Consider the following 27,566-nt stretch of genomic DNA (forward strand, 5'->3'; position numbering starts at 1 on the left):
ATAGAAGTTGAATACATCGTAGTCGGAGATGGTCCCACAATAAGCTTGATACGGTATAACGCGGTTGGTCAGACTGTAGAATAGAAGGAATACACTGATTCTTGGGAATTAGGATTGAAATGGTGCAACCAAAGCGCCCATTGTGTCAACCAACACTGTATAACTTCCGAATTAGGATGTGTATGCTGTGTTTGCATACCTCTATCCACTAGTCCTAATCCAGCCGTTCCTCCCTTGGTATAGTGCTTCTTCCGACCATGGATTTACCGAAAGAGGTTGAAATGGCAGGAACGGCTTCCCTTTTTCTCGGTGTAGAAACCAGCAACGGGATTATGGTTTTTAAAAGAGTGTAGTGGCGCCACTAGCACATAATGGCTCAAAGACAAGGGCCAAGAAACAAGCACAAGCACAGCTAAGAAGGGCTAATGGGAGCGCATGAAACAGAACAGCCAAGGCGTTCAATATAGCTCTGAGATGATCCACGCAGCCTGCTGCGTGGATAGTTATTCCAATTCAGATTATATAATACAAGGGACAGCCATCGGTAGGTGACATCCGTCGAACGTTCGTACACAAAAGATAGCCGTACTGCTAACCCTTCAAGAACGGGAACGCTCAATTTGCCTCTGATCGACCTAGTAAGACAGAGATAAGTCTAGAACAAAATAAAAAACGAGATCGCTGTCCGCCATAATTTCACATCAATTGTTACGCCAGCGTTCTATATTTTACAAAACAAATAGTTATCGCTGAGATCTCTGGGATCGTAATGTGGATTGACGCCGCAGAACAGGGTCACCGTTCGTCCATGGCTGTGTGCTCTGGTCTTTGGTCTCACGGCCCGTGGATGCACCACTCTCCTGCTGGGTCCGGGACTGCTCGTCCATCGAGTTCTGGCTTAAATTGGACGGACGTCGACGCATTCGTCGCTCGGCGTCCGCGACTTCATTTTGATTGAGATGTTCAGACGGGAGTAGGATGGCACGGTCCAGGGTATAGGGAAGACCACGATGGCGACCGCGGATCTGCATGGCAATGATGACCAATTTGGAAAGGACTTGGAACTGGCTAACAAATGATGCATTGACGCCTGGATATCCAAGGGACAGCCCAACAGTACCGTAGGCGGAGACCACTTCGAAAAGAACGGACCATACCTGGAAGCTGTACTGGTCCGTGCGCTGGATTCGGCCCCCCTCCACGATCGTGATAATGAACAATCCCAGGAAGACGTACCACAGATCAAAACTGAGTTGCCTCCTTAAGTGGGTCCCTATGTAGCTTGGCGCGGTAAGGTTATGGTCTTCTTCTTCTTCTTCCGGGGACGAGTATATTCCCAGACTCTGCTCCTCATACACGTTGGTCCGACGCAGAGAGATGGCGATGGGAAAGACGGAGATATACATCATGATCATGTACGATACTTGCACAGCGGGATGGATCTCCGACAAAGACACGACAGAAAAGCCGGCCGTCCGCGTGCAAGCGGCCTGGAAAAGGCCATCGAGGATGCGAATTCCCGTAGATAGTGAGGTCACAGTATCATCGTTTAAATCCAAGATGATGAAGAAAATCAGGTCAATGCCGTTCAGAGCAACTAAGGTGGCGAAGAGCCACCAAGTAGCATTTCGGGGGAAAAGAAGTGTAAAGCAGCGGCGGGGGTGATCCAGGAGAAATTTCAATTCTTCCCAGAGAGGAGTCTCCTTGCGTGTAACCTTTGACATGGCCCAGATGATCGTTCGTAGCATGCAAGGAAACCCTGTGTTACCGATGATGATCAGGAAAGTCATCAAAAGTAGGGGAAAGATGGCATCCTGAAACGAAATCATCGAGTCGGGAGTGATAGAAAAGCCAACATCGTTGAATGCGGACCCGGCCATGAATATTGCCCACCATGGTCGTCCTTGTCCGATTTTCGTCACAACTGAGCCCCAATGTGTAGTCACAATCCAAGGGACTAGGCATACAATGCCAAGAAGATGAAAAAACATGTAGTAAGAGATCAGGACAACCGCAAGCGTCTTCAGTGCACGATATTCAATACCCCCAAGCTCATCTCGTTGCTCTTCAGTCAGATCCACGAAGTTAGAGTTACGGGCAACTGTCGCGTTCCAACTGAGGTATGGAAGCGTGGTGCGCTCCCTTTCGTGGGTCAAGGATCGATACACACTGGTAAAGGTCGGTCTCCGCGTCGATGTACGAGCCAGGGGCGATGGTTCGTTCCCATCCTTCGTTTCCCGAAATGTGGGCCGTGTGTCTAATCGAGGGAAGTAGAATTCCTCGTTCTCGTCCGCGCCATGTCCGGCTCGTTGATGGTGATATGCGGGCCCTCCAATGGACCTACCTGATCTTCCTCTTCCGAATGCCGTGGGCTGTGGTCATCCGATCCAGTGTTCCGTTGCCCGATCTGTCGGATCTGTCGGTCTTGATCGTGGTCCTGGTCCTGGTCTTCCAGAAACTGAGGGACGCCGCCACGATCATACTCTCTCGGGCTCGGAATGCGTAGTGCGCCAGTGTTCCTTCGCTGATTCTCCAGGAAAGCAATATGGTGTTCCGGGCTCAATTGCGTGGGCAATCTAAGGCTGCCCAAGCCCAGACCCAGTCTCCCATTCAGGCTACCATCCTGGTCTTCTGTAATCTCTTCATCGTTCGCGGCACGGGATCCGGAAACGGAGTCGCTAGACTGTGATGACTTGGGGGGCTGCGGCTGGTTTCCTTGGCTAGGACCATCCTCAGTATTGTGCATCACCACGATCGACCGACCTCCGACACCCGCCTCCCGGCTATACGGCTCCGGATCCTTATCTTCACTGATGGTGCGCAATCGGGATCGGGTGTAACGCAGAGCTCGGGCGTCACGGACGACATGCTGGAATCGCTTTTCAAACCAGTAGAGCCTCACGAAGACTAGCACCGTGTGTATGAAAATAGGAGTTGTGAGCATGGAAACAAAGTATAAGACGATCTGCTGGTAGGTGTAGAGCAGATTGAAGTCCACCGTATTGAGCCCACTCTGGGTGGCAGCTCCAGCGGAGAAAAACAAGGCATCAATGTAAGCAAGGTTACTTCCGGCGTAGACGATGATGGAGGTGAGCAAGGTAATGGCGATTATATAAGTGTAGTGAAGCAGAATGAAATTTACATGGATGTCCTTGAGGAAGGGAATGCGAGCCTTGGTCTTGGCTGCCCAGCGAAGAAAGGCAGAAAACATCCTGACCAGAGCGAGGGCTGCGCCACCGCTCCCTGTCATATTTATTGAATGTAACCGACAGGGGGGGGGGCGATCGGGGGATTTTCGACGCGAGGGGAAGCGGGTAGTAGATAGCAAGATCTCGAGGCTCGAGGTGAAGATCGCCCGCCATGCGACAGCGGTCACAACAGCGTCGAACGCACGAAGTCAACGACCGTCGGTCGTACTCCCCCGAGACTTCGGATGAGGGATCGTGCAAGGGAAGAAGGTTAACTTCTAGTCATAGCGAAATGACATCTTAACATGAGGGACGCAAGGAGGACGGAGAACATGACTCGATTGATGAATGCGGACGACGGCCGAATTAAGACAGGAGGAAGCGGTGGGTGAAGCGGAACCAAAGAACTCAACCCAAGAATTCTAATGCAATTGAGAAATAGGAGGCAGCAAGAATAAAATTTGGCACAGACATCGAGGAAAAGTTAAACTCGAGTTTTTAAGGAAAAAACCTGAATCCGAATTGAACCTGGCAAGGTCGCGTCTTGGCGGTGCTTTGTCTTTCTGCAGCATGCGTGCCGATCCTGGAAAATCAATTAAAAAAGAATATGTGACAATTCTAGACTGTAATAGCCGATTGTGTCATCCTTATTTCTCTGAACTATTGTAGAATTTCAATTCTTCTTCTGCAGAATGGTGGCGGTGCAGATCCACCTTAGGGGTCATGCTCCCATCAAGCTGAAGAATGTCCTAATCTGGAAAGGGTCAAGAGTTCCTAGCATAACTGTATTACAGGCTGTAAGGCATCAAAATGGTCACTCTTCATGTGCAAAAGTAAATACGTCTTACTATATTAATTACGTCTGACCACCTGTCAGAATAAAGCTAGTCCATATTGGGACATCATGTGAAATTATCAAGCGAAGTGGCTGTCCCGAAGTGGTGTCAACACACAATAATCAGCAACACAGCGATTATTCAAGCTCTCATAGAATTACACATATAATTCAAACACTATCTCGAAAATGGTCAGCAAATTAAGCTACAGAAACTAGAACTCGGCGCAAACATCAAATCAACAGACAAAGAACCCAAAGAACGGTGGCAACTCTGTCCACACCGCTAACAACCCTGCCAAGGCCCTACTACATACTCCTAATGAAAACTAAAATGGCCAAGCATATCGCGAAACTCCCACCACCATGATCGCAAGCTCCGGTAGAAACACTCTCCACCGTCGAGGTTTCCATCCCTCCTGGATCGGCAATCTCTCTTCCCCAAATACAGCCTTGATGTATTCCCTCGGCACGCGACGCCGCATCCCCTTCCCAAAGACACAGTGTAATGCCGCGGCCTCTGCGCATGCAATGTAGTGCATCTTCGTGTCGAATTCCAGCTGGGAATTCACCATCTTTTGCTGATTGTAGCGCGTGTTGCGAAGAATTCCTAAATCTGCAACCCGAAATACGGGGCTAGCGTCCCGCGGACACCGAAGAAGTTGGTCGTATAGGCGCCGATCTAAATGCATATGGTCGCCTAACGCACGGTCCTGTCGCGTTAAGGAGACATCGTGCTCTATGGCATGAGGTCGACCGACTTGGTCAAGGTTGAGGACGGGTATGTCGGCGTCATTGACTTGGTTGGGGTCACGGAGACCGGACCATGATGTTCCTGGGGGGCTGTTCTTGGGGTCTTCGGCGTGGACGGCAAAGGCGCTGTTGACCAGGATGGTGATCACGTCGAAGCCGAGGCCGAGGTATCGTAAGGCAGAGGTCAGTTCGTTAGCGGTGATGTTGCGGCCGTCGCGGGCAATAAGGCCGTGGTTGGCGAGAGTATTGAGTGCTGGGCATGGAGCACGCAGGTCCTCGGTTCGTGGCGGTTGGTATTTGCCGCTGGTGGACATGATTGTGGATATGTGGATAGACATAGTGAATGAGCTAGCTAGACAGGAAACATACAATGATTAAGGCCCAACGGCTTTTTGGTCTAATCAAGATCAGCTGCTATAGAGGATGGTCATTAGACCAGCACGAGTCGGGTGACTGTTTGCATAGTAGCTAGGTATGTACATACATACCTAGGGTCATCGTATGCTATTGTAATATCTAGTCATCTATGTTCAACTCCACCGCTGGATAAACTCTTCCAGCAGCTGATTCATTTCGACTTCTCGTTCCCAACCCAGCATGTGGCCCGTCCTCTCATAAACCGTCCACTGAATACCCTCCCCGAGCTCTTCCTTCAGTATCTCACCATGACTAAACGTAAGCATTCGATCCTCCGTACCATGCTGCACGGAAATCCTCTCTCTTCCCACCGCATCACCTAGAAACTTCAACTGTTGTGAGGACTTGTGATGGAAATAGCAAGCCACGATTTGCATCAGGAACCCCTTCTTCGTGAACCCCTCTGTATCCTCTCTCTTCTTCAAAATGCCCGCTGCAAACCGGTCCCGTTTCGTAGGGAAATTCAACTGAGGATCCTCATGTTCCGTGTCCGGCTGATCGAGAAAGTGATCCGCGAAGGTCGAGTGCGCCAACCGGCCAAGCTCCACATCAATATGTCGAGGAATGAACATGTTCGCACGCTCTCGCAGGTTCTCCAGGAACGGGACCGTGCGAACCAGTCGCGGCGCCGTACAGCACAGGGATAGACTCGCCAGTCGGTCGGGAATAAGCATACCAACTTCCTGAGCGATCATGCCGCCCATACTGGCGCCGATGACATGGATGGACCGTGTCGGGGGACTGGTAAGGTCGATCCAGCCAAGGGAGTTCACCAACTCCACGGCATCATGTGCCATTTCCGACGTAGAGTAGAAAGAGATGTTCTTGTCGGAATGGCCGATGCCGCGGTTGTCGAAGACAAGACACGAGTACTTGGAGCCGTGCTGGTGACCGAAGTATCGGGTCTGGCGTCGCCAGTCCTTGTGAGAGGCGTTGAGCCCCATGATCCACTAAGATAGTCAATTTCACGTGTCGTGGTTTACGGGGTCTAGATACCTACCACTAGCTTCACGGGTCCAGTGCCATGGATCTCGTAGTACAGGTTGAATGGGCCGCCACGGCGGTTGCGCGCCACCAAACATGTTCCCGAGGACGTGGAAGACAGGTTGTATCCCACTGCTTGGTAGGCAGGGTGAGCTAGGATTTCTGCGGCTGTTAAAGGAGGCATTTCGCTCAGATTCGTGTGGATAAGAAGAAATATGGGAACAAGGAGTGTTGGAACTCACATGGACTGTTGTCTCGGCAGCTGATCCGAGGTCCGCTGATTAGTGATGATGACTTATCACCCTTGTGTGACTGTCTATTTATACTCCAAATTTTCTGCAACTTGTGCCTGTATGGAGGAATTCTAGGGGAAGCATAGCTGTGCGTACTGTTTTGTTAAATGTATAGCTTGCTGTGATTAGAACCAGATGGAGAACTAAAAGCAGCATCTATAAGGTAACTTCAATAAGGCATATGAACCAGAGTACTCATACACAGCTACTTTAACGAGTCCTTGCTAGCATGCTTTAATTTATTCTTTTTGCTGTATTATAGAAGTCTTTTATTGGCAGGAGCAAAATAAAATGTATTACAGACTAAATGACTCCAATCCTAATATCCAAAAGTATACTTTAACCAAAATATCGCTAACCCCATAACGATCTTTAGATTAAAGACTGAATATGTCAAAACTAATACTATCTTACTAGATATATCAACCCCGAGACCCATAATGCCACCCCTCACTCTTAATATCCTGCCGAATCTTATAATTCTCCTCCGCGATGCGCACCAACCCCAAATCCATATCCACCACTAACACACCTTCCTCACAACCCATCTGTCCCACGGACCCTACAATCGGCAGGACCACGCGCGATAACCCCAGGAACTTGTCCTGGTCGTCGGGTCCGCTCGCATTGGCGAAGATAATCCCGCAGGTATTTTCGAAGCAGCGCGTCGTGAGCATTGATTCCAGTAGGAGCGTTTCACATTCGGGATTGTGAGATAGTGATTCGGGGGAGGCGTCATGTCGGGTCCCTTTTCTGGTTATTATCTATTATATATACTCGATATCTTATGTTTGGGGGGGAAGAGAGACATACAGAATGTAGGCACAATAATCACCTCCGCTCCCTTAACTATCAACTCCCGGAACGCTTCGGGAAACGCCAAATCCCAACAGATCAGCAATCCGACCTTTCCGATAGGCGTGGCGAGAACCTCATGTGACTCGGCATCAGAGGAAGTCAGGAACGGTCGTTCGGGATGCCAGATGTTTTTCTTTCTGTAGGAGCCCAGAATCTGTCCGTCGTTGGAGATGAAGTACGCCGTGTTGAATAGATTCGCACCGTGTTTCTCCACGATAGTGCCAGGGACAAGACAAATGTTGAGATCCCGGGCGAGAGTCTGGTAGGCTTTCAGGTACGAGGGAGCGGACTCGGCTTGTTGGGTGTATTGGGAGCTAGTTGGTGCGAAGCCATTGAGGTGGTATCTATATCTATGAGTTGAAGGTACATATAGCAATGGCTGGTGGTGAAACGGACTCTGGTAACACGGCTATTTCAGCTCCTTGGGATGCGGCGTCGCGAATGTATTGGCATGCTTTGTGGTGGTTTTGTTCGATCTCCAGGTCCTGGGGGGTTAGTTAGGTGGATGGAATGGATGGATGGATAGAAAATATAAGGTACTTTGATGTGCCATTGAATTACGGCGACTCGTTTAATTGGGGCCATTGTTGATGTTATGGGTGCTTCCTGTACAGTGATAGACGGGGATATGTTGTATATGAACGCGGGGAGTTGGAGTAGATTCGGTTCAAGTGGATATAGAGTTGGGGTAGATCCATTACATCTGTTGGTCATATCCATCGAACTAGGGTGATTACTCTTAAAGATAACTTGGAGAAAGGAGTGATGCTGATATCTTGGATTATCTAGGCTATTTATTAATTCTGTATCCCTGCATATCGTTCAGAGTCAGAATCCCTGCCGGCGAAGATGTCAGAGACAACAAACAATAGTTCCACAAGTTGCTATATAGATCAATAGCCTGTTATTTATTTTATTTTACTGAGAATGCCGCTTGTAACTATAGTATTCTATCCTCTCCTCCAATCTTATATAGTATGGATCCAGATAGCCCTAACCCGCCCAAAGACTGGCGATTCTAGGTGCAAAATGCCAAGTCTTGGGTTCTAATATAATCCTCTACTAACTACAAGATAGGTAATCTTCGTGGCACTATCCATCACATCAATCCTATCCGCCCTCGATGCCTCCGTCATCTCGAGTTCCATGCCCACCATCTGCACGACCTGGCCTCCAGTTCCGCCTACATGTACTACATGTAGATCGCCAACGGCTACTTTCTCACCATGACGGCCTTCCAGCCTAATGTTCTAGCTGTGGTGCTATTCGCCGTGCGATCTGCGTTGTCTGGCGACTAGAACGACGACGGCACTGATCGCTGGCCGCAGGGACAGGGTACTGGCGGTGGCGGAATTAACGTGCTGGTAGACATCATCGTATGCGATTTGGTGCTGCTGTACGAAAGCTCATGGTTCACGGGCGTTATATTCTCTATGTTCGTCGTGGCGCTGTCTCTGTGCCCTATTATCGGTGGTCTCATAACGCAAAACGCCTCACCTGGTGCTGGATCTCCTAACTCAGTCTGACCATTTCAGGCGTAGCGCTGGCTGGTCGTGCTTTTCCTCAAGGTCCAATATAAGCCTGACTCGGCCCGTAATATACTGTGTCGACCTAGCCCGTAAAGCCTTGCTGATTGCCTCCATAATCGCCATACCACTGAGCCCTACCCTGGGGCGCATCAAACACCCTGGTCATCATGGCGTACTCTAACTCCATTAACACTGGATTCATAGGTCTTATTATCTTCCTAGCTACACAGATATTGGTCCCCGAGCTCACCATGCCCCTCCGCCTATTCTCCAACCGTACCTCCCTAGCCACCTTCGTCCTGACCTTTATCCACACCATCCTCTCCTACTGTATAACCTACTTCCTCCGCCTCTAAAGAGTTCAAATAGGGGCAGAGTCTCCGGGCATACGGGTCAAAATCGTCATCCCACATCCCCAGAGCCCACTAGTCAACATCGTCCATTACCAAGAGTAATATCTGGCTGCTGAGAGTGAAGGAAAGAGTAAGAATCTTGCGACAGGAATAAGTCCGACTAGTATGTCTCTTCGAATAGCGGGGTTACACCACCAGGTTGGTCCGATTCCTTGAAGACCCTGGGCTCACTCTCCACAGACTCAAGGAGGTAAAGCCAATGATGAATTATCTGCGTGATTTAAGACATTGGATCTCTGTGAAACCGACACACCAGAGTCCTGGACGCTGGATATCAATGGCGCCAGGGGAGACAAGACTCGATTGGTGAAGGCGCAGAGAGCTGGGCCAAAGCTTGCTCCCCATCACAAGGCTCAATTCTGGGATGATGCTACGAAGCTTGCTGGCTGAGAAAGAACGAATCCACTGCAAAAGAGCAGGAGACCGAAGCAGCCGAGAACAGTAGCTGGAGTCGCAGACTCACAGCCAGTCATCCATCTGGGCCGGCAATCTAGGCATCTTCGAAGTTAAAAGGAGACTAAAAGTAAAGGCTGCGAAAAGCGTGCATGGCGAATCCGAATCCCTCGCAGGGCTCAGCATGTCGGTTCGCATCTTCTGTCTGGGTCGAGAGAAGACGCGTACGTAAGTAGGGCCTGCAAAGCAGGCATTACGATGCGTGGCGGCATGCAGAGATGAGAAGATACCATGAAATCATGTCGATAGATATGTTATGAGGACTTTCAATTGTATGGCCTTGTGGAGAGCGAGTGAGAAGGCCTGAAACCATTAACTGCGATGACTGATCAAGGCGGCTCTGACAACTTTCCCGCTGGGCGAAAGGGAACTGCGCAGGCACGTCAGCGGGTGAGATTCCAGAGCCAGTGAGCGGCTTACTAAGAGGGACAGGTGGAGCAGTAGAGCAACACCAACTGGTCAATGAGCCGGCGATGGCCGCTCTGGTAGAGAGCGGCAATGCTGATGAGTTATGAGGAAGCTCGTGGTCGGCCACGGCGCCGTCCCAGCCATTCAAAATGCCATTAAGAAGGATGTGGTATCCGTGAGGGGAAGCGTGGCCATCGGGCCGACTTCCTTGAGGGTTTCGTTGTCACGGAAGATGCGGTCATGAGGCCCAGATTTGATACATCCCGTCTTTACCTAGTTGGTGTTGGCAGTCGAGACTGCGACTGGAGGAGGCATTGTCGCCGGCGTCTAGCGTGGCTTTCACCGCATCCACGATGACGAGCAGCTGGTCGGACTAGGTGTGCCGGTCGTCGCACACCTTGCGCATGCGCTCGAGCTGCTTCGACAATGACTTGTCGGCCCCGTCGCGCAGCTCTGACACCTGGAGTTCCGGCAGGGCCACGCGGTCTTTGGTGCTCTGTCGAGCTGTGTACTAGGCAGCCCAATCTTGTGCCCATTCCTTCTCGAGTTTGGAGATTGCCTGCGACATGATCTCACGGGAGGATCGGATGATCTCTAATATTGGCAAATAGATAGAGGATGGGGAGTCAGATGAGCGGTTGTTGTCATCACAGCTTAGAGGAACAAAGGACAAGGAGCTATCCGCACGTGCTAATTCTGCTATGACAGCAATGCATGTGCAAGAGGATTGCAAGTACCTAATCCTAAGGATGGTACAAGGTCAAATCAAAATAATAAATAGTGGTAGCTATCTATGGAGTGATCAGGTACTATACATGAGTGCAGTGCTGCTACTGATGTTCGGATCTGTGTTCTAAAAACGAAGGGGAAAACAATTAATCATCAAACCACAAGCAATCATTAGGCGATACAAATCGTGATAGGAAATCTTGGCAACCTGACATCCGAAAAGAAAACATGTGGCGTACGGAGCTCTTGAACTTCGTGGCAGAAAGAAATATAAATGTAAAACGTAACTCCTCCGACGAAAGACTCTTCCCTCCCAAAATAAGACGATCGACAAGCAGAGATTATAAGTCGACACCGCTTCATAACCGGGAGGATGCAGGCTCCGGGCAGCTACTGAACCTGACTGACAATCTCGCTGGCACGAGACAGGCTCTCCACCATTTGTTGGCATTCCTTTCGTCGGCGGATGGTATAGTCGCTCTCCTTCAACAAATCATCCAGCTCGGAATTGCGGTACATGTTTTCCAACAGTTCGCGTTGCATCTCATCTTTCGTAAACCTGAAATAAAGCGTCAGTATCGTGAAAATCAAGCCTAGAGCGACTGTGAATACATACTGGACAAGAGTATACATAATAGCCTTAGGAACCATATCAATCATAGTCCGCTTCACAATGTTAAAGTAAGACGTAATAAGAAGCTCTGTCTTACGTTAGTCACTTTCTTCAGGCACCAGCATTTGCTCAAGGGACACTTACTGATAACCTCAACTTCGGTGCTTTCACGCTCGGACAAGGAGGCCGACGCCTTAAGAGTCGGTGGTGGAGGCTCCATAGCAGCCATCTTCTTCTTGTTCTTCGATGCCCAGAAGCTCCCAAAGAACCCAGAGCCGCTACTGCTATCCTGAGTAACGTCGACCGATGATGGGCTGTTTGCTCGGGGAGGAAGCGGTTTTCCGGTTTTTGGGTCGACCTGGGTAGGCTTGCTGGCAGCTTGACGCTCATTGACAATAGTCATGGCCTGCTACGGTCAGCGCCCATCCAAGTCAATATCTTCAAGGTCCATAAATACTTACGCGATGGCCGTTCAGAAAATCCGGGTGACCAGTGTTGACGTAGCAAGCCTCCATGGAAATGAGATCGTGAACAATCTTGTTTGTCGGTTCCATGCATTTCTTGAAGAAGCCGATAACAACCGCGTGGAACTTCTCCTTCAGCATAGGATACCTCCGGAACAGCTGCTTGTTCAGCAGCTGACCCAGAATGCGCACAAGCTCATCATACACCAGCGAGATACACTTCAAGCTGGGATCCTCGAGTCTCTTAATCTGCTGCTTGACAATCAACTCGAAGGCCGTGGTGCCTACGAACAGGGCAGGCGATGAACCAGAGGAGTTGTAAAGGATCGTTCGGATATCGATATCTTTGACATTGTCGAACGGATCGACCGCTTTAATACCATTCGAATAAAGCTCGTGGAACACGAAACTGATACGAGCACCGCCGGACAGCTCCATGCTGGATAGTTCCTGGTTGTTACCTTCCAACACCGTGCGATACTCATTGCTGAATTCCGTGATAATATTCAGGACGATATTGGCGCTGTTTCCAAGCAATGAATCACCGAGCTGCGATAGTTCCGATGTGTATTTTTGAAGAGAGGATGAAATGCGAGCTTTAATGTCGGGCAGTGTTTGCTTTATGTGCATCATCAGGATCTGCCAAACAGTCAGCACATTACCTCTATCTCTGACAAACTGAGCAAGCGCACCAAATTCAGTTTTCGGGCCAGATACGGGGTACCGCAGTACGACGCCTTATTCCGATAGGCCTTGTGGCTCTCGAAGAAGTTCTTCTCACTCTCCAAGGCGTATGCGATGGGTCGCTTGTTCTCAATATCGCGCTGGCCACGGTTCACTACTGGCACATATCCGAGACGCAGAGGGATAATCCTGCCCGCAAGAATATCCACGACATCGGTTCCCTCGTCCATCAGATCAACCTTGGTCAACACACCGATCGTACGCTGACCCTCCGGGTCGACCTCTCGAGCCAGCTTCAAACCGTCCGAGTTGGCAAGGTCCTGGTTGGCCGAGGTCACGGCCAAAATAATCGCATTTGGCTTGCTAATGTACTTCAAGACCATTTCCCTGATCTGCTTCTCGATATCCTTGGGTTGATCCCCGACCGGCACCTTAGTCAAGCCGGGCAAGTCCACCAATGTGAGGGTCAGGACGTTGGGGGAGTAGATACGCAAATTGATAGGAGCAGGCGATATTCCAGCATTGCGACCGACCTTCGACTCGGTCTCCCGCACGATCTCCTCTCGAATCTTGTTGAAGTCGTAGAATTTCTGGCCGGGAATATGCAGGAACTCGCCGTACTCGTCCAGATTCGCCTCCTTATCCGTCGTCTCTAACTTCTCGTCATGGGTTCCATTGACCTTGGCGTTCCCGGCGGTTTTGTTGATCAGCTGCAAGATGAGGGGTCTCCGAGTAACGATACCGGATCCACGAGGGAGGCTGGAGGCAAAGGAGGCCGACCCCTTGTTAGCCAGAAGCGACGCAGAGCATCCCATGCGCACGGGAATCAAAGTAACTCACAAATCGCGACCGACTATGTTTTCCAACACTGAACTCTTACCGCTGGACTGCGAGCCAACGACTGAAATTTGGGGCAGATCGATCGGGTTTTGGACCTAAACAACAAAAAGCGGTGTCAGTCACTGATGGAGAAGCTGTGGGAACAACGAGGCGCAGGCACTTACCCCGACTGTCGAAAAGACATCTTGCAGCTTGTTCACCAGCGAGATCAGGCTCGGATCATTCACGTTTATCCTGTCAGGCGTCAGCCGGCCTCGGAGCTTCAGCACGAGGGGTCTAAGGGGGCAGCGCACGAGTAACCAGTCGGAGTTGCCATGGCTGGCGACGAGGCACAGGGCTTGTTCACACTAAGTTAGTGGGAATAAAGGAGAGAAGGAGCAAGATAGATGGATATATAAAGACAGGATGAGCCCAGCGATTGTCCAGAGGAGGACTTGATGGAGGAGCAGAAGCGGATTGGGGAGAGAAAGCGGAAGAGCGGCCAAGTGTAGAGTTTCGCTTGCGTTCCAGAACTCGGCACTTGGGTAGGCTGTCTCTAGGTCAACCAACGATCACAAGGATGCCACTATTGCTTTTGTCACGCCGACCCTGAGTGCGGGATGATGGCTGCAACTGTGTATGAGGAATACAGGGTGTGAATTACTGATGTCACGACCGTTAGGCAGAAACTGCGCCTCTCATCATCGAATGAGGACGCGTCATGTGCGATTTGGCCACTTTAGGTGGCCAAATAATGCTGCCTGACTTGAGTACGAGAAAGGAATCCAAGTAACCAAAATGGCGATGGTTATGATTCCGTTTATTCGGATACGCAAAAATTTAAATAGCTACAAGACTGATATATGGGAATTTGCTATGCTACAGGCTCTCGACCAGAACCACACCCTCTCCCGTCTTACCTCGCTCTCGCACTCACTCATCCGATACCGAGGCGAAGCGTTCCGACATGGTTTGAAGGACTTTCTCGTACTAGAACCGGTTGGTTGGTAAATAATCTCCTGCGGCGGACTCATGCGAGGGGAACATACCTTCTCCGAGACTGCGGCTTCATCCTCCGGCACTTCGAACTTCATGCTCCGCAGAGCAGTCTGGATGTCGGCGGTGGCGTCGCGCACCTTGGCCCAGTTTTGACCCTGAGCAATGGCCTTTTGGGCTTCATCATGATAGCCCATGAAGGCCTTCATCATGTATTCCGTCTTCCATAGAGGGCAGAACTGATCGTAGTCACTGTATCCGTTCTGCTGCAGGAAGTCGTCCTTCACCATGGCAGCCACATCCAGGGTGATTTTGTCCGAATCACCCAAAGCCGCCTTGCCGACCAGTTGGACGACCTGGTCCAAATCCTCGGATTTGGTGAGAAGTTCTCGGATACTCTCACGCAGACGTGGGAACTCGGGGTGGTGCTTCTCGTAGAATTTGTCCAGAATCGTGGTGTATTTGCTGTAGGACATGGCGGTGTTGATCGAAGGGAAATGCTTGCGCTGTGCCAGCTTCTTGTCTAGACCCCAGAACACCTGGACGATACCGAGCGTGCTAGTAGTGACAGGGTCCGAGAAATCGCCACCCGGCGGACTGACAGCAGCGACAATACTGACACTGCCTTCTCTTTCGGGGCTTCCTAAGGCGAGACTCTTGCCAGCACGCTCATAGAAAGAGGCCAGCTTAGCACCCAGGTATGCAGGGAAACCTTGGTCCGCAGGCATCTCTCCTAGACGACCTGAGATTTCACGCAGAGCCTCGGCCCAGCGGGAGCTGGAATCCGCCATCATAGCCACGTTCTTGCCCTGGTCACGGAAGTATTCGGCGATGGTAATACCGGTGTAGATGGAAGCCTCACGAGCAGCGACAGGCATGTTGGAGGTGTTGGCAATCAGGCATGTACGCTTCATGATAGGTTCTTTGCGACCATCGATTTCAATTGAAAGCTGCGAGTTATATCTTAGTTAGCACAACAATCTGTAGAGTTGTGAGCGCCATCCATATTATCACACATACCTCTGGAAAGTCCATCAAGACCTCGGCCATCTCATTACCACGTTCACCACATCCAACATAGACAATTATGTCACTGTTCGAGAACTTGGACACACTCTGAGAGATGACAGTTTTGCCGCATCCAAAAGCACCGGGAATGCACACAGTACCACCCTGCACACTGGGGAAAAGAGAGTCGAGCACTCGCTGGCCGACGATGAAAGGGGCATCGGATGCTTGCTTATCGCTAACCGGTCTGGGCACACGGACGGGCCAGGTATGCATCATTCCATGCTCCGACTTCTTGCCATTAAACTCAAGTTCTAGCAGCTTCTCCTCGACAGTGTAGCTACCGGGCTCGGCAATCCGCGTGATGGTGCCTCGCGCGCGGGGTGGGAGGAGGATCTTGTGTTCATTCACCAAGCTGTTCTCGAACACGGTACCCCAGATGTCACCTCCCGTAATGTGATCGCCGACTTTATACCGACCGGGCTTGAAGTCCCACTTCTTTTCGCGGTCGAGCGCATTCACCGAAATGCCGCGAGGAATATAGATACTCTTTGACTTGTCGTAGATCGCCTTCAGGGGTCGCTGGATACCATCGTAGATTGTTTCCATCAAACCAGGACCCAGCTCAACGGACAGGGGTTTACCCGTCCTCATAACAGGGTCGCCGACTGTCACACCAGCTGGATGAAGTACGCATATCAGTTATGGGGGCTTCATTAGTCGGCAGAGGAGATGCGGTTGCGTACCAGTTTCTTCGTAAACTTGGATGGTGGCCTTATCTGCATCAATACGGATGACTTCTCCGACAAGCTGATCGCTACCCACTCGACACTATAGTTGAGAGAACCCGTTAGCGGGAGAACTAGTATACAATAGAGTGATGGGTCTCGGTACAATTGTATCCACGGTACTTAGGGGGGTAATAGGGGGTGACATACCAGCTCGTACATAGCACAACCGATCATGTTCTCGGCCACGACGACGGGGCCGGAGATGGAGAACACAGCGCCATGATGGGCATCATCAGCCTCGGCGCCCCTACCGGATGGTGCCATGGTGCGTGGAACAGGTGTGTAGATGGAGGCTGTTGAAACGGAGGGGGAGGGATCGAGAAAGGAGGAAGAATCGGAGGAGCTGGTGCTGGTACTGGTGCTAGGGAAGGTGGGCGAGACGGGGAGCGGTGGCAGGTTCTCTGGTCTGGGCGGTGATGACGACCTCGATCCGTCAGGCGGTTGCTGTTGCTGTTGTTGCTCGGTTTCCACCACACCGCGACTGGCTATCAGATCCAGTAAGGAGGGGCGAGTTTTGAGTCGAAGCACACCCAAGCCTAACATGCGGATTGGGTTGTGGATTGGGTTGAGGGAACAGTCCGTTCAGCAAATCAACCTGTCGACTGTCTGCATAGGATGGAGATTGCTCAGCCCCTCTGCTAGTCGTGGTCCCGTCCAGTCCAGTCCTACACTGGGTGGTCCTTCAAGCTACGTTCTGTTCTGTCTGGGCACTATTTTTAAGGACAAATGTTTACGGTAATAAGCCTCTCACAAATTGTACCTGGATGTTTGTTCTCCTGAAAAGAATCACCTCCACTCCTTTGGTCTATGCGCGCATAAGAGTCGCCAATGTTACTTTGTAACAGTAGAGATTCCTATATCCTTTTACAAGGCTGGATAATTCAACTTGCCCTAATATTGCATATTACACTCTCTAATTACGTCAAAGATTTCGGGGATCGGACTCTATAGTCTATACAAGGGAGATGGCAGGATCCCCTAATCAGTCCATCCTATAGCTCACTAGGTTTCCTCGGACAATCACATTCTGCAACTGATACACTGGGGTGATCAACTGAGGGATATCCCTCTTCTATTGACTCATTAGCACTGATGATCGTGGATGACTAGTCCATCGAGCAGCCAATCTTTGTGTCTTCCCCGCACCCCAGTCCTCCTAACCGTTGCCGGCGCCGGTATAGATGCCATTCACATGCCCTGTTCTGTTCTATAGAAGCAAAATGGCCGCTACCTCGATTCATGGGTCGGTTTTACGTCTCATTGGTTGCTCTTCACTAACACCATGAGGGATGAATAACAATAAGCGTCTATAAAGCCCCTAGGGTGGCTAAATTAAAGCGGGATATCTCCAGTTGTGTATCTTAAATCTTCATAACAAAACGTATACGAAGTTCTTTCTCATTCTACATATCACTCTGCCCTCTTATTTGGTGGTATGCTAGGAGCACTTTGAATTGTACACCGGAAAATGGCCAATCTGACCAAGACCGACACCGGCACTCGTCACTACTGGGACTATACATTTAGATGGACTGACCTTCATCACACTTCAGAGCAGCTACGCCCTATGATGTTCACTTACGACAAACTTGTCGATGAATGTTTGGAGAAGCTGGACGAGATCTCACCCCTAAAGAACGCACGCCATTTTGAAAAAACGCAGACAGAAACGGCCACAAAGGCTCCTAAAAGAGACCTGTACACTTTGTTGAAAATTCACGCCAAAGATGACCCAAAGTTGGATCAGCTCTGGACCGAGATCAATACTGTTCCTAAATGGGTTGACTGGGACCAGATCAAAAGAGGACAGGAAGTGTTCTTCCGATACGGACTCCCTATACTGAATGTGGTGAGTACATAGCATCTGACCCTTAGTCTATCCTATCGCTAACTACTACAATCATACAGCTTAGCTTCGAAAGTCTTCTAGGCGGCATGTTAGTCATCTCAAGCAATAATTGTATGTACATAAACAAGAACTAACTCGTACTGCTCAGGGGCTCTGCTCGCGTTGTTGAGACTCTGGCCCGGACAGGCGGCTTTTCTATTGATGTTGTACGACGAAGATTACTAGAAACCCTACAACATGTCCTTCAGGTCTCTCTATCTCTGAATTCCATGAAGCCTGGAGGAGACGGCCATATCTCCTCAATTCGCGTGCGATTGCTTCACGCCTCGGTCCGCAGGAGGATTCTAAGCATGGTGAAGCAAAAGCCCGAATACTATAATGTCGAAAAGTTCGGCATTCCTATCAACGACCTTGATTGTATAGGGACAATTCACACCTTCTCGTCAAGCGTGGTCTGGCTCGGGCTTCCTCGACAGGGGATCTGGCTACGCGACCAGGAAATCGACGACTATCTCGCGCTCTGGCGACTAGTAGCACATTACATGGGAACGCCTACTCATTCTTTACAGTCAAGAGCTACCAGTCGAGCCATGATGGAATCTCTTCTTGTATCGGAGATCAACCCCACAGACATTGGCAAGATTCTCGCACAGAATATCATTCTCGGTCTGGAGAATACTGCGCCCATATATGCTTCAAAAGAATTCATGGAGGCTATGGCTAGACGCCTCAACGGTAATAAGCTGTCTGATAAGCTTGACCTTCCCCGGCCGAGTATCTACTACCAAGCGCTCGTATATGGGTACTGCTTTGTCGTCATGGGATTATGCTACGGACTCCGACTGTTTCCCAAACTCGATCAAACCTTTATTGCGGTTTGTCTCGTCTTTCATTTACATCTCAGTCACTAAAACAAATCATATATTAATTCCAGACCAGTTCCGCCGGAGACTCTACTATACTATCGTCACAGACAAAGAAGAAGGGCTGGGAGGAGAATCTTATTTCGAGTTCAAGTATGTCCCTTTTTACACGCGCACAACACGTCTAGGGAAACGTAAGGAGATCAAGACTATCGGGTACGGCATCGAGGCTTTAGCACAATTAGGGCTCCTCGCTGCGTTCATTGCTGCATTGACACTGTGTGCTGGAACACTTTTTGGTTTGCGAATCTTCGCGCCGGAAAGTTTAGTACTTGGAATGTGAAACGTCATGAATATGCTATATCTCTGTCGATTCCGGGAGTGTATTCATTTGATAGCTCGTTGTTTTTAATCTCATGCTCTTAAATTCCTTTTTTTAGTGGTTCTTTGTGTAGGCTCTATTTTCCCACCGTTAGATACAATTTTGCCCCAGTCGTTGAAGAATAGACTTCCTTAAGTTAGTTGCGTAAAACCCCACTTAGAGCCTACGATACTGTAAACCAGGATATACGGCTTCGCGTCGCAACTCGATGACAATTTGCCTTTGCTGCAATCGCTTGAAAGTGTGGGCAGCCTGACGCAGGTTATCGAGAATTGGAGGTACCAAGTCGGATGCTATTGCTTGTGCATGGTTGCTTTCTTTGTGCGCAGTTATCAATTGATGTGATAGCCATTGAACTAAAGTTTCTGTGCGGAGTCTTCGATACAAGCTGACATCTAGTGTTAAAAACATCTGGATGTTGTTTACGACACTGCGTATATTTACAGTCAGATGCAAACTGGGAGTTCGCTTTTAATATGTAAAAGATAGAGGTGGTTCAGGAAGTTTCTGGTTCTCCGGGTTGTATGACCTGCGTGAGTTTTGGAGTCATCCCGCAAAGTGCCGAAGGCATCCGTACCGATAAAGTCAGAAACGCTTGGTATTGTGTTTAAGTATATGTATTCTCGCTCGATGGACATATTTTATTAGCTTGGATTTAGTCCTCTAGTTCAGCTTGATGCTCATGCCTGTTGATTAGACTGTCGGTGATCTCCAGACTGGTCGGGTTGGGAGAGTTTCTCAGCCAGAGATGATGGATATTGCAAAGACATTTACTGTGAGGTGAAATTGCTCAGGCGTAGCCCTACTACGAACACTAGTGTACGCAGATTATGCACTGTGGCCGTTCATGGTTTAATATTACGAAGTCCTTGACGGCATTCCAGTCTATACTATGAGGATAAACCTCTATCTGAATAAGGGAATGAAATTATTCCTTCGTTATCCCAGAACTCTCCAATGAAAGACAATCAACATTAAGCATCCAAAAGAATATCCAGTATCATATTGATGCAGTACTCAACCCGCTCCTCATCCCCTTCACGTAACAATATAACCGGTCGTGGAAGCATGGGCATTGATTACTTCTATATTCCAAGGTTAGCCTGCTCTCAGTGGTGTTTGAAAGACAGCAGAGACATACGCCGCATTCCTTGCAGGTACAGTTGCTACCGCAGGTACAGTTCTGAGGGCCAGAGCAGCCGCAGGTGTTTCCGCTATCACAGTCACAGCCCATTTTTAAAAAGGGTAAATTCTTTGTCTGCTTTGTTTGGAAGGATTCCACAGGTTATATAGAAGATATCGTATAACGAATCAGTTGGTTGAATGATCGGACCGATGGGCAGGTTGCCACTATATATATAGCTGGTAGCGGCAATGTGGGGAAACTGGAAGCATCATAATGAGGTCAGACAACCCATGACCCGGGTAATGCTGCCCCCGCCGGAATTATAGAGCATGTGGACCTACCCATTGCTTAATAGAGTCATCTCGATCATGGATTTCCACCGCTAGACCACTCATATTCTTCAGTTGGTGGATTTCCAGGATTCTTACCGTTGGCTGCTATTGAGGCTATCGGGCTGTCCCGAGGATCATTTAGACTGCCGGTACTGAGGTCCGTATGGGATGGATGGATGTACCTGCCCTCTCCTTTGGGTATACATGGACGGCAACTAATCATGATAGTTTTCTGCGGGGAATTTGCGTGTTTCAAGAGGGAGTGTCCAATGTCCGGTCCAAGGTCCACCTGTGTCTGCTTAAGTGGTACCAGATGGTTGTCTCCACTGTTGACGTGGGTTTCAGCACTCAAGCACGATTATGGGAGATTCTCACTCTTCGACATGCATGCACACACTTATATGAAGTATGAAATGGCTTTCTAAGGTAGGCACCTCGATGCTGCTAGGCAATAGGTAGTCCCTAGGGTAAACCCCTAGGTTAAACCAGTGGATTGACCCTAGTCGCATCGACGCACCCAAGAGAAGGGCGCAGGTGATGTGATCTCCCTTGAATGCCCGTTTCAACTCATACTTATCCAGATCTCCACAAGTTCTCTGCAACCGTATCTGCATCTGTTATCCCTGGGTCCAGATTGGCGTGAATGAACAAGTCACCTGCTGGGGGGTTATCAAAGGAGCGTTTGTTCAGATGATCGAGACGTATTCAGCATACGGTATTTTTGGCCTGTATGACTGCGCCTTCGTTGAGTGCCGACGGGCTACTTCTTCCCCTTCCATGTTTGCTGCGAAGGGAACTCTGCTACGATGAATAATATCAAGCATTGCTGACGACAAACAAGAGACTTGCAATTAAGGCGAGGCCATCCTAGCTCACTCACTGTCTTGATAGAACCTCAGTGGGCTTGGATGCTGTGGGGTTCCGTAGATAAGAGTTTGACGGCTCAAGTGCCTGCAAGACACCAACTACCAATTGTAGCAGGAGAAGACGAAGTAGATGTAGGCAATAATACGAATAAAATAGTCATGATAACAATGAGACATCTGATAGAAAGGAAGGAAATCTCCGCCCAACCTTTGAATCATCACGGCACCTTGTAAATAGCGCCATCTTCCGTCCAGTCCATGCCCAAAGCCTTTGACGTGACTCGCCCCACGGCCAGTAAGACCGTCCAACCGCTTTGACTTCCAACTTCCTACTACTAAACTTACGAAGTCACCACTTCTTTACTTCCCGCGATCTTCCTCACATATTCTTTCCTTTCCTTATTCCTCAACCTCCAACCTAATGCTGCCTCTCTATTGTCTTCTTTAGTTCGCTCAAACGATCCCTCAGCTACTCTACTCTTCTCAACCTCTGCCCTCATCTTCTCCATCCGTTGGTGCCTTCCCCGAATTTCATCTTGGTAGTAGTCCGATAAGACCTCCGCCCGTGCATTCTGGCGTTCTTTCTTCAACTATTAAACCTCCTCTCAGTGCACCACATTCCCAATACACGCTTCCGTCGTACCGACGTCACTTTTCAAGATCGAGACATTCCGACCATTGACAGACTGCGAGGCCTCTGACCAGTTTCGACATTCCTTTCCTTGAGCCTTCGGCGAGTATTAGTGACCGCCGCTGATATAGGTCTGCTCCCCTGGTTCTTCTACAGAGCCAGGTGAAAGGGCAGATCTACAAGTCTTCGATCTGGCAAACGATTCCCCCGGCTATATACCCTCCACCGCTCCCGACCACCCTAACCCTCCTATCCCCTTTGAACCTCCATCGTCCCGCCCGAGAAATCCAGCTGCTCCGGACGACACCCTACCACCGTCTCTCCCAGTCACTTCCATCCACCATTATCGCAGTCTAGCCGGCAACAGCACTTTGAACTCGTCTTCCCGTCGTCGCCGCCGCCGTAGTAGCACTCCAGATAATTCCGGATACACTGCTGAGGAGACAGGAGGCCGTTTGGGAGACCGCACGGCTAGTGAGGCCGGTTCTCAGGAGCAAAGCAGAATCCAGCCACACACCCAATCAGAGGGCCATTCGCCATTCCCCAAGCGCAGGCGCCTGGCAAATATGCGGCCCGATGGAATTTCGAGTACAAATGGCCCCTCTCAAGCGTCTAACGGCTCCATTGCGTCGCCATCCCAGAAGTCAGGTCTCTCACACGCCCTCAATGGCCAGGCCTCTTACGCCCCCTCCAATGGCGAACTACAAACGAACGGATCACAGAAACCCTCGAATACTTCCTCATATTTTGGCCACGATCGAGAAGAAGTCACCCGGATTCTAATACAGAGTCTGTTTGAGCTTGGCTATCATGGATCAGCCTCGCTATTGAGTAAGGAAAGCGGGTATCAGCTGGAAAGTCCTGGTGTCACTATCTTTCGAAGCGCGGTCCTTGACGGGAGATGGTCTGAGGCGGAGAGAATCCTGGTGCAGTCGTTTTATCCCGATGGGAATGGGCGGATGCTCAACAATGGCCGTGAACAGCTTCCGGCCAAGGAAAAGTTGGTACTGGTGGAGGATGCCGAATTAAATGAGATGCTTTTCTATTTGCGGCAGCAAAAATTTTTGGAGTTGTTAGAAGCCCGTGATCTTGCAGCGGCGCTGATGGTTCTTCGGCATGAACTAACGCCCCTTAACTATGATATCGGACGTCTCCATGCTCTATCTAGGTGAGCTTCTCGGTTTTGGCACATTGTGTTTGGCCTACATTAGCATTATCTTATTGACCGCGGATGTAGCCTCCTCATGTGCCCTCCAGAGCATCTTCATGACCAAGCTGGCTGGGAAGGGGAAATGAGTTGTTCTCGGGAGCGACTATTATCTGAATTATCAAGTGAGTATCCAGCATCGTTTAAGCATCATACCCTCGTCGACAATACAATACTAATGACTATACTAGAATCAATATCCCCATCCGTCATGATTCCGGACAACCGTCTCGCCATCTTATTAGACCATGTCAAGCAAAACCAAATCAACCAGTGTCTATATCATAATACTGCATCCCCTCCATCCTTATATTCGGATCATATGTGTGATCGAAATGATTTCCCTCTCCGAATAGGGATCGAGTTAAACCAACACTCCGATGAAGTCTGGTATTGCCAGTTTTCTCACGATGGCACGAAACTAGTCACGGCGGGCCGAGACCACAGCGTCATCATCTACGATACAAGTACGTTTACGGTGCTGCATAAATTGGTAGATCATGATGATGGTGTAGCCCATGCTAGTTGGAGTCCGGATGACACAAAGCTCATCACATGCTCTCAAGACAAGAAGGCTCGCGTCTGGAATGTTGAGGTGAGCCGAGCCGTCCCCACCCCCTCCCTGTTTAGAAAAAAAAAAAAAAAAAAAGAACAAAAACAAATGAGTATTGACTGTCAGCATAGACGGGTTGCTGCCTATTAACCATCAACCACCATCGGCAACCAGTCACAGCTGCAGCATGGGCTGCAGACGGCGAGTCCTTCGTGACGGCTTCCCTTGACTTGAGCTCGCAATTATGTCACTGGAGCTTGCGTGGTCATTCCATATATACGTGGCCAGGAGGTTTCCGCGTCCAAGATTGCGCTATCACCCCGGACGGGCGGCGGTTGCTGGCGGCCGATGTGGAGGAGAAAATCCATGTCTACAACTTCCTGACTCACGAGGAGGAATATTGCCTCGCCCTGAAAAGCAAACCCACGTCCGTAGCTGTCAGCAAAGACTCCCGTCATATGCTCGTCAACCTTTCAGAGGGCCAAATACAGCTGATCGATATCGATACCACTGATGTCATTCGGCGCTTTCAAGGTCAGAAACAGGGCTCTTTTGTTATCCGGAGTACGTTTGGTGGAGCTGCTGAAAACTTTGTCGTCAGTGGAAGCGAAGGCAAGTTGCACTTCTTCGCTTTGTCCCACACGTTTTACTAATTCCGGAACAGACTCACGTGTCTACGTTTGGCACAAAGAAAATGGGACTATCGTGGAGACCCTAGAAGGACACGTTTCCGGGTGTGTCAATGCAATATCTTGGAATCCAACCAACCCGGGAATGTTTGCATCTGCCGGAGATGATTGCTTGGTCAGGATGTAAGCCATACTCCCCCAGCTTGATTGTTTTTAATCATACGAGACTAATAGAACACAGCTGGGCCCGAGAGCGTGAACAACCTCGTCATGCTTCGGCGGCCAAGCACCAAGCGCTATCGGCAAGTGGCTTTGCGCGAACTAGTGCTTTGCGATCAACATCAAGTTTCTAAGGAAGCCCCTCTTCCTTAAAGGGAATCTTGATCTTTGGCACAACACGCTTTCGGGCAGTGATCCTGTCTCCATATCACGGCATATACCTGGAGATTTTTGGAGTCGAAAGACACCTCCTTTGCATTTATTCTTTCATCCCTTGAACCTTTGCATATACGCATTTTCCTGTTCCGTCGGGGATCCTTCGATACAGGTAGCAGGCGCTGCCATTTTGGTATCGCAGATTGATATATCTGTGCATTCATGTATTGAACTTAATTCCCATCATAACCGAGTCATGGGCACTATCATACGTTTCAAACCCCAACAGACAGCCACTCCACGACCACCTTACTCTCCTTTTCTTTCCCTTTTGATATCGGCTTTGGGTGATATGGATGGTTCAGGGTACATTGTTCGGAACGGTTAGGCGGAGTCAATTTGGTCTTCCTGTTGTTCTATTCCTGTCCTCATGTTTAAGACCTCACAATACGTCTTTTATGCTATTTGCAAGTAGTAGACTCGGCGCAGAATAATGCATCTCATATATATACCTGAGCCAACTTTGTCCGGTAACTCCGTAGGTATTAGCATCAGTTACTTTGCCGATGTACTAAATCCCATGAAACCTAACCTACATGAAATCTTTTTTAAACAAATCTCATTTATTGAAAATAGCAAGTATACCCCATTCAGCAATTAAATGACCCCAACTCATTTGAACTCCATTTTGAAGACAAAAAAAGAAAAGAAAAAGGCTGCGCAGTACCTAGGACTACTACCACAATAGCCTTAATTTGCATTTGATACGATCAGTGACTTGGTTTGAACCTATGCTCAAGGCGTAATTTGGTTACTAATATAGTCTGCTAATGCTTGAAAACGGCAGGACTCACCATTTTAGATATGTTCCCTTTTCCTCCACGCTAGTCTGACTCTTGATACACACTGAGCTCACTTGTAGTCTCGCTTGAGGCTGATTTATGAAGCCCATTTGATGCCGTGCCAGTGAGCTTTCACTGGGGTCGACGGGGTGGAAACACCAAAGCGGGTAGTAGATCAAGTGGGTTACGAGAGGAGGTCGGCAACTGCGTGTTGTTGTTAGCAATGTTTGCATTAATTAAAATATGTGGGATTCTGGAAGAGGAAGAGAGGAAGGATGTATGTAGTACCGTTCATAGGCATCTCGTCGATCTGTGTAGAATAATACAATTCAATATCACGAAGGATGCGCACGTCATCGGTAGTGACGAAGTTGATGGCGACACCCTTTCTTCCGAAACGACCACTTCGGCCAATACGGTGGATGTAATTCTCGCGGTTCGTGGGCAGGTCGTAGTTGATAACTAGGGAAACCTGCTGCACATCGATACCACGGGCCCACACGTCGGTGGAGATGAGGACACGTGAGTTACCCTGGCGGAAGTCCTGCATGATGCTGTCACGCTCCTTCTGGGGCATCTCGCCATGCATACTGGAGACGGTGAAGTTGGCTTCGCGCATCTTGTCGGTAAGCCAGTCTACCTTCCGCCGGGTGTTGCAGAAGATGACGGCCTGTGTGATGGTCAGGGTGTCGTAGAGATCACACAGGGTGTCAAATTTCCAGTCCTCCTTCTCCACGGCGATGAAGTACTGTTTGATGCCTTCCAGGGTCAATTCGTCACGCTTAACGAGAACGCGAACCGGGTCGGTCATGAACTTAGTCGTCATGTCTAGTACATCGTACGGTAGAGTGGCAGAAACTACGACAACTTGCGTAGCAGGAGGTAGGTAACGGTAGACATCGTAAATCTGCTCACGGAATCCACGATTCAGGAGCTCGTCGGCTTCATCGAGGACCAACATCTTGATGTGGCGCGTGCGCAGGTGCCTCCGACGAATCATGTCCGCCACCCGACCTGGGGTACCCGAGACAACATGCTGCCCGTAATCTAACTTCCGGATGTCTTCTCCAATATTTGTTCCACCGATACATGCATGACATTGCACGTTCATGTAGTCACCTAGCGCCATGATGACCGACTGAATCTGGGTCGCAAGTTCGCGAGTCGGAGAAAGGACCAGCGCTGGGTTATCATAAGCTTGGACACTTTCTAGCTATGATAAAAATCCACATACCTTGACTCTCGCGGACAACGGTGTCGATGACCTGCAGGATACTAATCGAAAATGTAGCAGTCTTACCGGTACCGGATTGTGCCTGAGCAATGGTGTCGCGACCTTTGCAGATTTGGACAATCGCACGCGACTGGACAGCGGAAGGAGACTCGTAACCATATGCATAGATACCACGGAGAAGACTTTCCTTTAAGTGCATATCCTCGAAGGTAGGAGCCACCGTAACCTCCTTGGAGGTGTTGAACTCCATCCGGTCTGAGTTTGCGCTGTCAGTATACAAGAACTCTCTCGAGGATGCTGGAACTTATACCATCAGCTCGCCGATCGATACCGTCCGCCATATTGAGTTCACCAGATCTACCGTGGTTCAAAAGATAGAGTATCGCAATTCAGTTGATAATAGTGGCATGTAGTGGTGCTACTAAATGTCTACGAAGAACCT

At 49.5% G+C, this 27,566-nt stretch overlaps 9 protein-coding genes across 9 annotated transcripts; 3 read left to right on the forward strand and 6 right to left on the reverse strand.

Annotated features, from left to right (window-relative positions):
- Positions 1-743: 743 nt before the first annotated feature.
- Positions 744-3,250, reverse strand: TRK1_3 (potassium ion transporter; the record flags this gene model as incomplete). The annotated part of the gene is made up of 2 exons (XM_033574263.1): positions 744-2,279; positions 2,345-3,250. 2 exons carry the CDS (start codon positions 3,248-3,250, stop codon positions 744-746), a joined length of 2,442 nt encoding a protein of 813 aa, XP_033422281.1.
- Positions 3,251-4,352: 1,102 nt separating this feature from the next.
- On the reverse strand, positions 4,353-5,114 carry ATNIH1004_009681 (putative peroxidase; the record flags this gene model as incomplete). Its single annotated transcript, XM_033574264.1, has 1 exon — positions 4,353-5,114. The coding sequence occupies one exon, from the start codon at positions 5,112-5,114 to the stop codon at positions 4,353-4,355; it is 762 nt and encodes a 253-aa protein (XP_033422282.1).
- Positions 5,115-5,306: 192 nt separating this feature from the next.
- Positions 5,307-6,361, reverse strand: ATNIH1004_009682 (alpha/beta fold hydrolase; the record flags this gene model as incomplete). The annotated part of the gene is made up of 2 exons (XM_033574265.1): positions 5,307-6,143; positions 6,194-6,361. 2 exons carry the CDS (start codon positions 6,359-6,361, stop codon positions 5,307-5,309), a joined length of 1,005 nt encoding a protein of 334 aa, XP_033422283.1.
- Positions 6,362-6,892: 531 nt separating this feature from the next.
- ATNIH1004_009683 (carbon-nitrogen hydrolase family protein) lies at positions 6,893-7,913 on the reverse strand (the record flags this gene model as incomplete). The annotated part of the gene is made up of 4 exons (XM_033574266.1): positions 6,893-7,218; positions 7,284-7,672; positions 7,725-7,813; positions 7,869-7,913. The coding sequence occupies 4 exons, from the start codon at positions 7,911-7,913 to the stop codon at positions 6,893-6,895; spliced, it is 849 nt and encodes a 282-aa protein (XP_033422284.1).
- Positions 7,914-8,554: 641 nt separating this feature from the next.
- Positions 8,555-8,854, forward strand: ATNIH1004_009684 (uncharacterized protein; the record flags this gene model as incomplete). Its single annotated transcript, XM_033574267.1, has 2 exons — positions 8,555-8,599; positions 8,657-8,854. 2 exons carry the CDS (start codon positions 8,555-8,557, stop codon positions 8,852-8,854), a joined length of 243 nt encoding a protein of 80 aa, XP_033422285.1.
- A 1,062-nt stretch (positions 8,855-9,916) lies between these two features.
- Positions 9,917-16,778, reverse strand: VPS1 (vacuolar protein sorting-associated protein 1; the record flags this gene model as incomplete). The annotated part of the gene is made up of 15 exons (XM_033574268.1): positions 9,917-10,338; positions 10,405-10,504; positions 10,529-10,642; positions 11,269-11,419; positions 11,477-11,561; positions 11,618-11,882; positions 11,935-12,576; positions 12,630-13,380; positions 13,462-13,556; positions 13,626-13,737; positions 14,378-14,430; positions 14,490-15,386; positions 15,457-16,124; positions 16,191-16,275; positions 16,383-16,778. The coding sequence occupies 15 exons, from the start codon at positions 16,776-16,778 to the stop codon at positions 9,917-9,919; spliced, it is 4,836 nt and encodes a 1,611-aa protein (XP_033422286.1).
- A 925-nt stretch (positions 16,779-17,703) lies between these two features.
- On the forward strand, positions 17,704-19,290 carry ATNIH1004_009686 (oxygenase MpaB family protein; the record flags this gene model as incomplete). Its single annotated transcript, XM_033574269.1, has 4 exons — positions 17,704-18,084; positions 18,144-18,172; positions 18,233-18,959; positions 19,024-19,290. The coding sequence occupies 4 exons, from the start codon at positions 17,704-17,706 to the stop codon at positions 19,288-19,290; spliced, it is 1,404 nt and encodes a 467-aa protein (XP_033422287.1).
- A 2,621-nt stretch (positions 19,291-21,911) lies between these two features.
- On the forward strand, positions 21,912-25,026 carry ATNIH1004_009687 (uncharacterized protein; the record flags this gene model as incomplete). The annotated part of the gene is made up of 7 exons (XM_033574270.1): positions 21,912-21,948; positions 22,441-23,452; positions 23,522-23,616; positions 23,683-24,086; positions 24,176-24,608; positions 24,709-24,856; positions 24,915-25,026. The coding sequence occupies 7 exons, from the start codon at positions 21,912-21,914 to the stop codon at positions 25,024-25,026; spliced, it is 2,241 nt and encodes a 746-aa protein (XP_033422288.1).
- A 1,048-nt stretch (positions 25,027-26,074) lies between these two features.
- Positions 26,075-27,465, reverse strand: FAL1_2 (ATP-dependent RNA helicase eIF4A; the record flags this gene model as incomplete). Its single annotated transcript, XM_033574271.1, has 4 exons — positions 26,075-26,094; positions 26,179-27,072; positions 27,125-27,379; positions 27,435-27,465. 4 exons carry the CDS (start codon positions 27,463-27,465, stop codon positions 26,075-26,077), a joined length of 1,200 nt encoding a protein of 399 aa, XP_033422289.1.
- Between the last annotated feature and the right edge of the window lie 101 nt (positions 27,466-27,566).

This window comes from Aspergillus tanneri (assembly GCF_003426965.1).
Source record: "Aspergillus tanneri strain NIH1004 chromosome Unknown AapTan_5_pilon_pilon_pilon, whole genome shotgun sequence".
Classification (NCBI taxonomy): Eukaryota; Fungi; Ascomycota; class Eurotiomycetes; order Eurotiales; family Aspergillaceae; genus Aspergillus; species Aspergillus tanneri.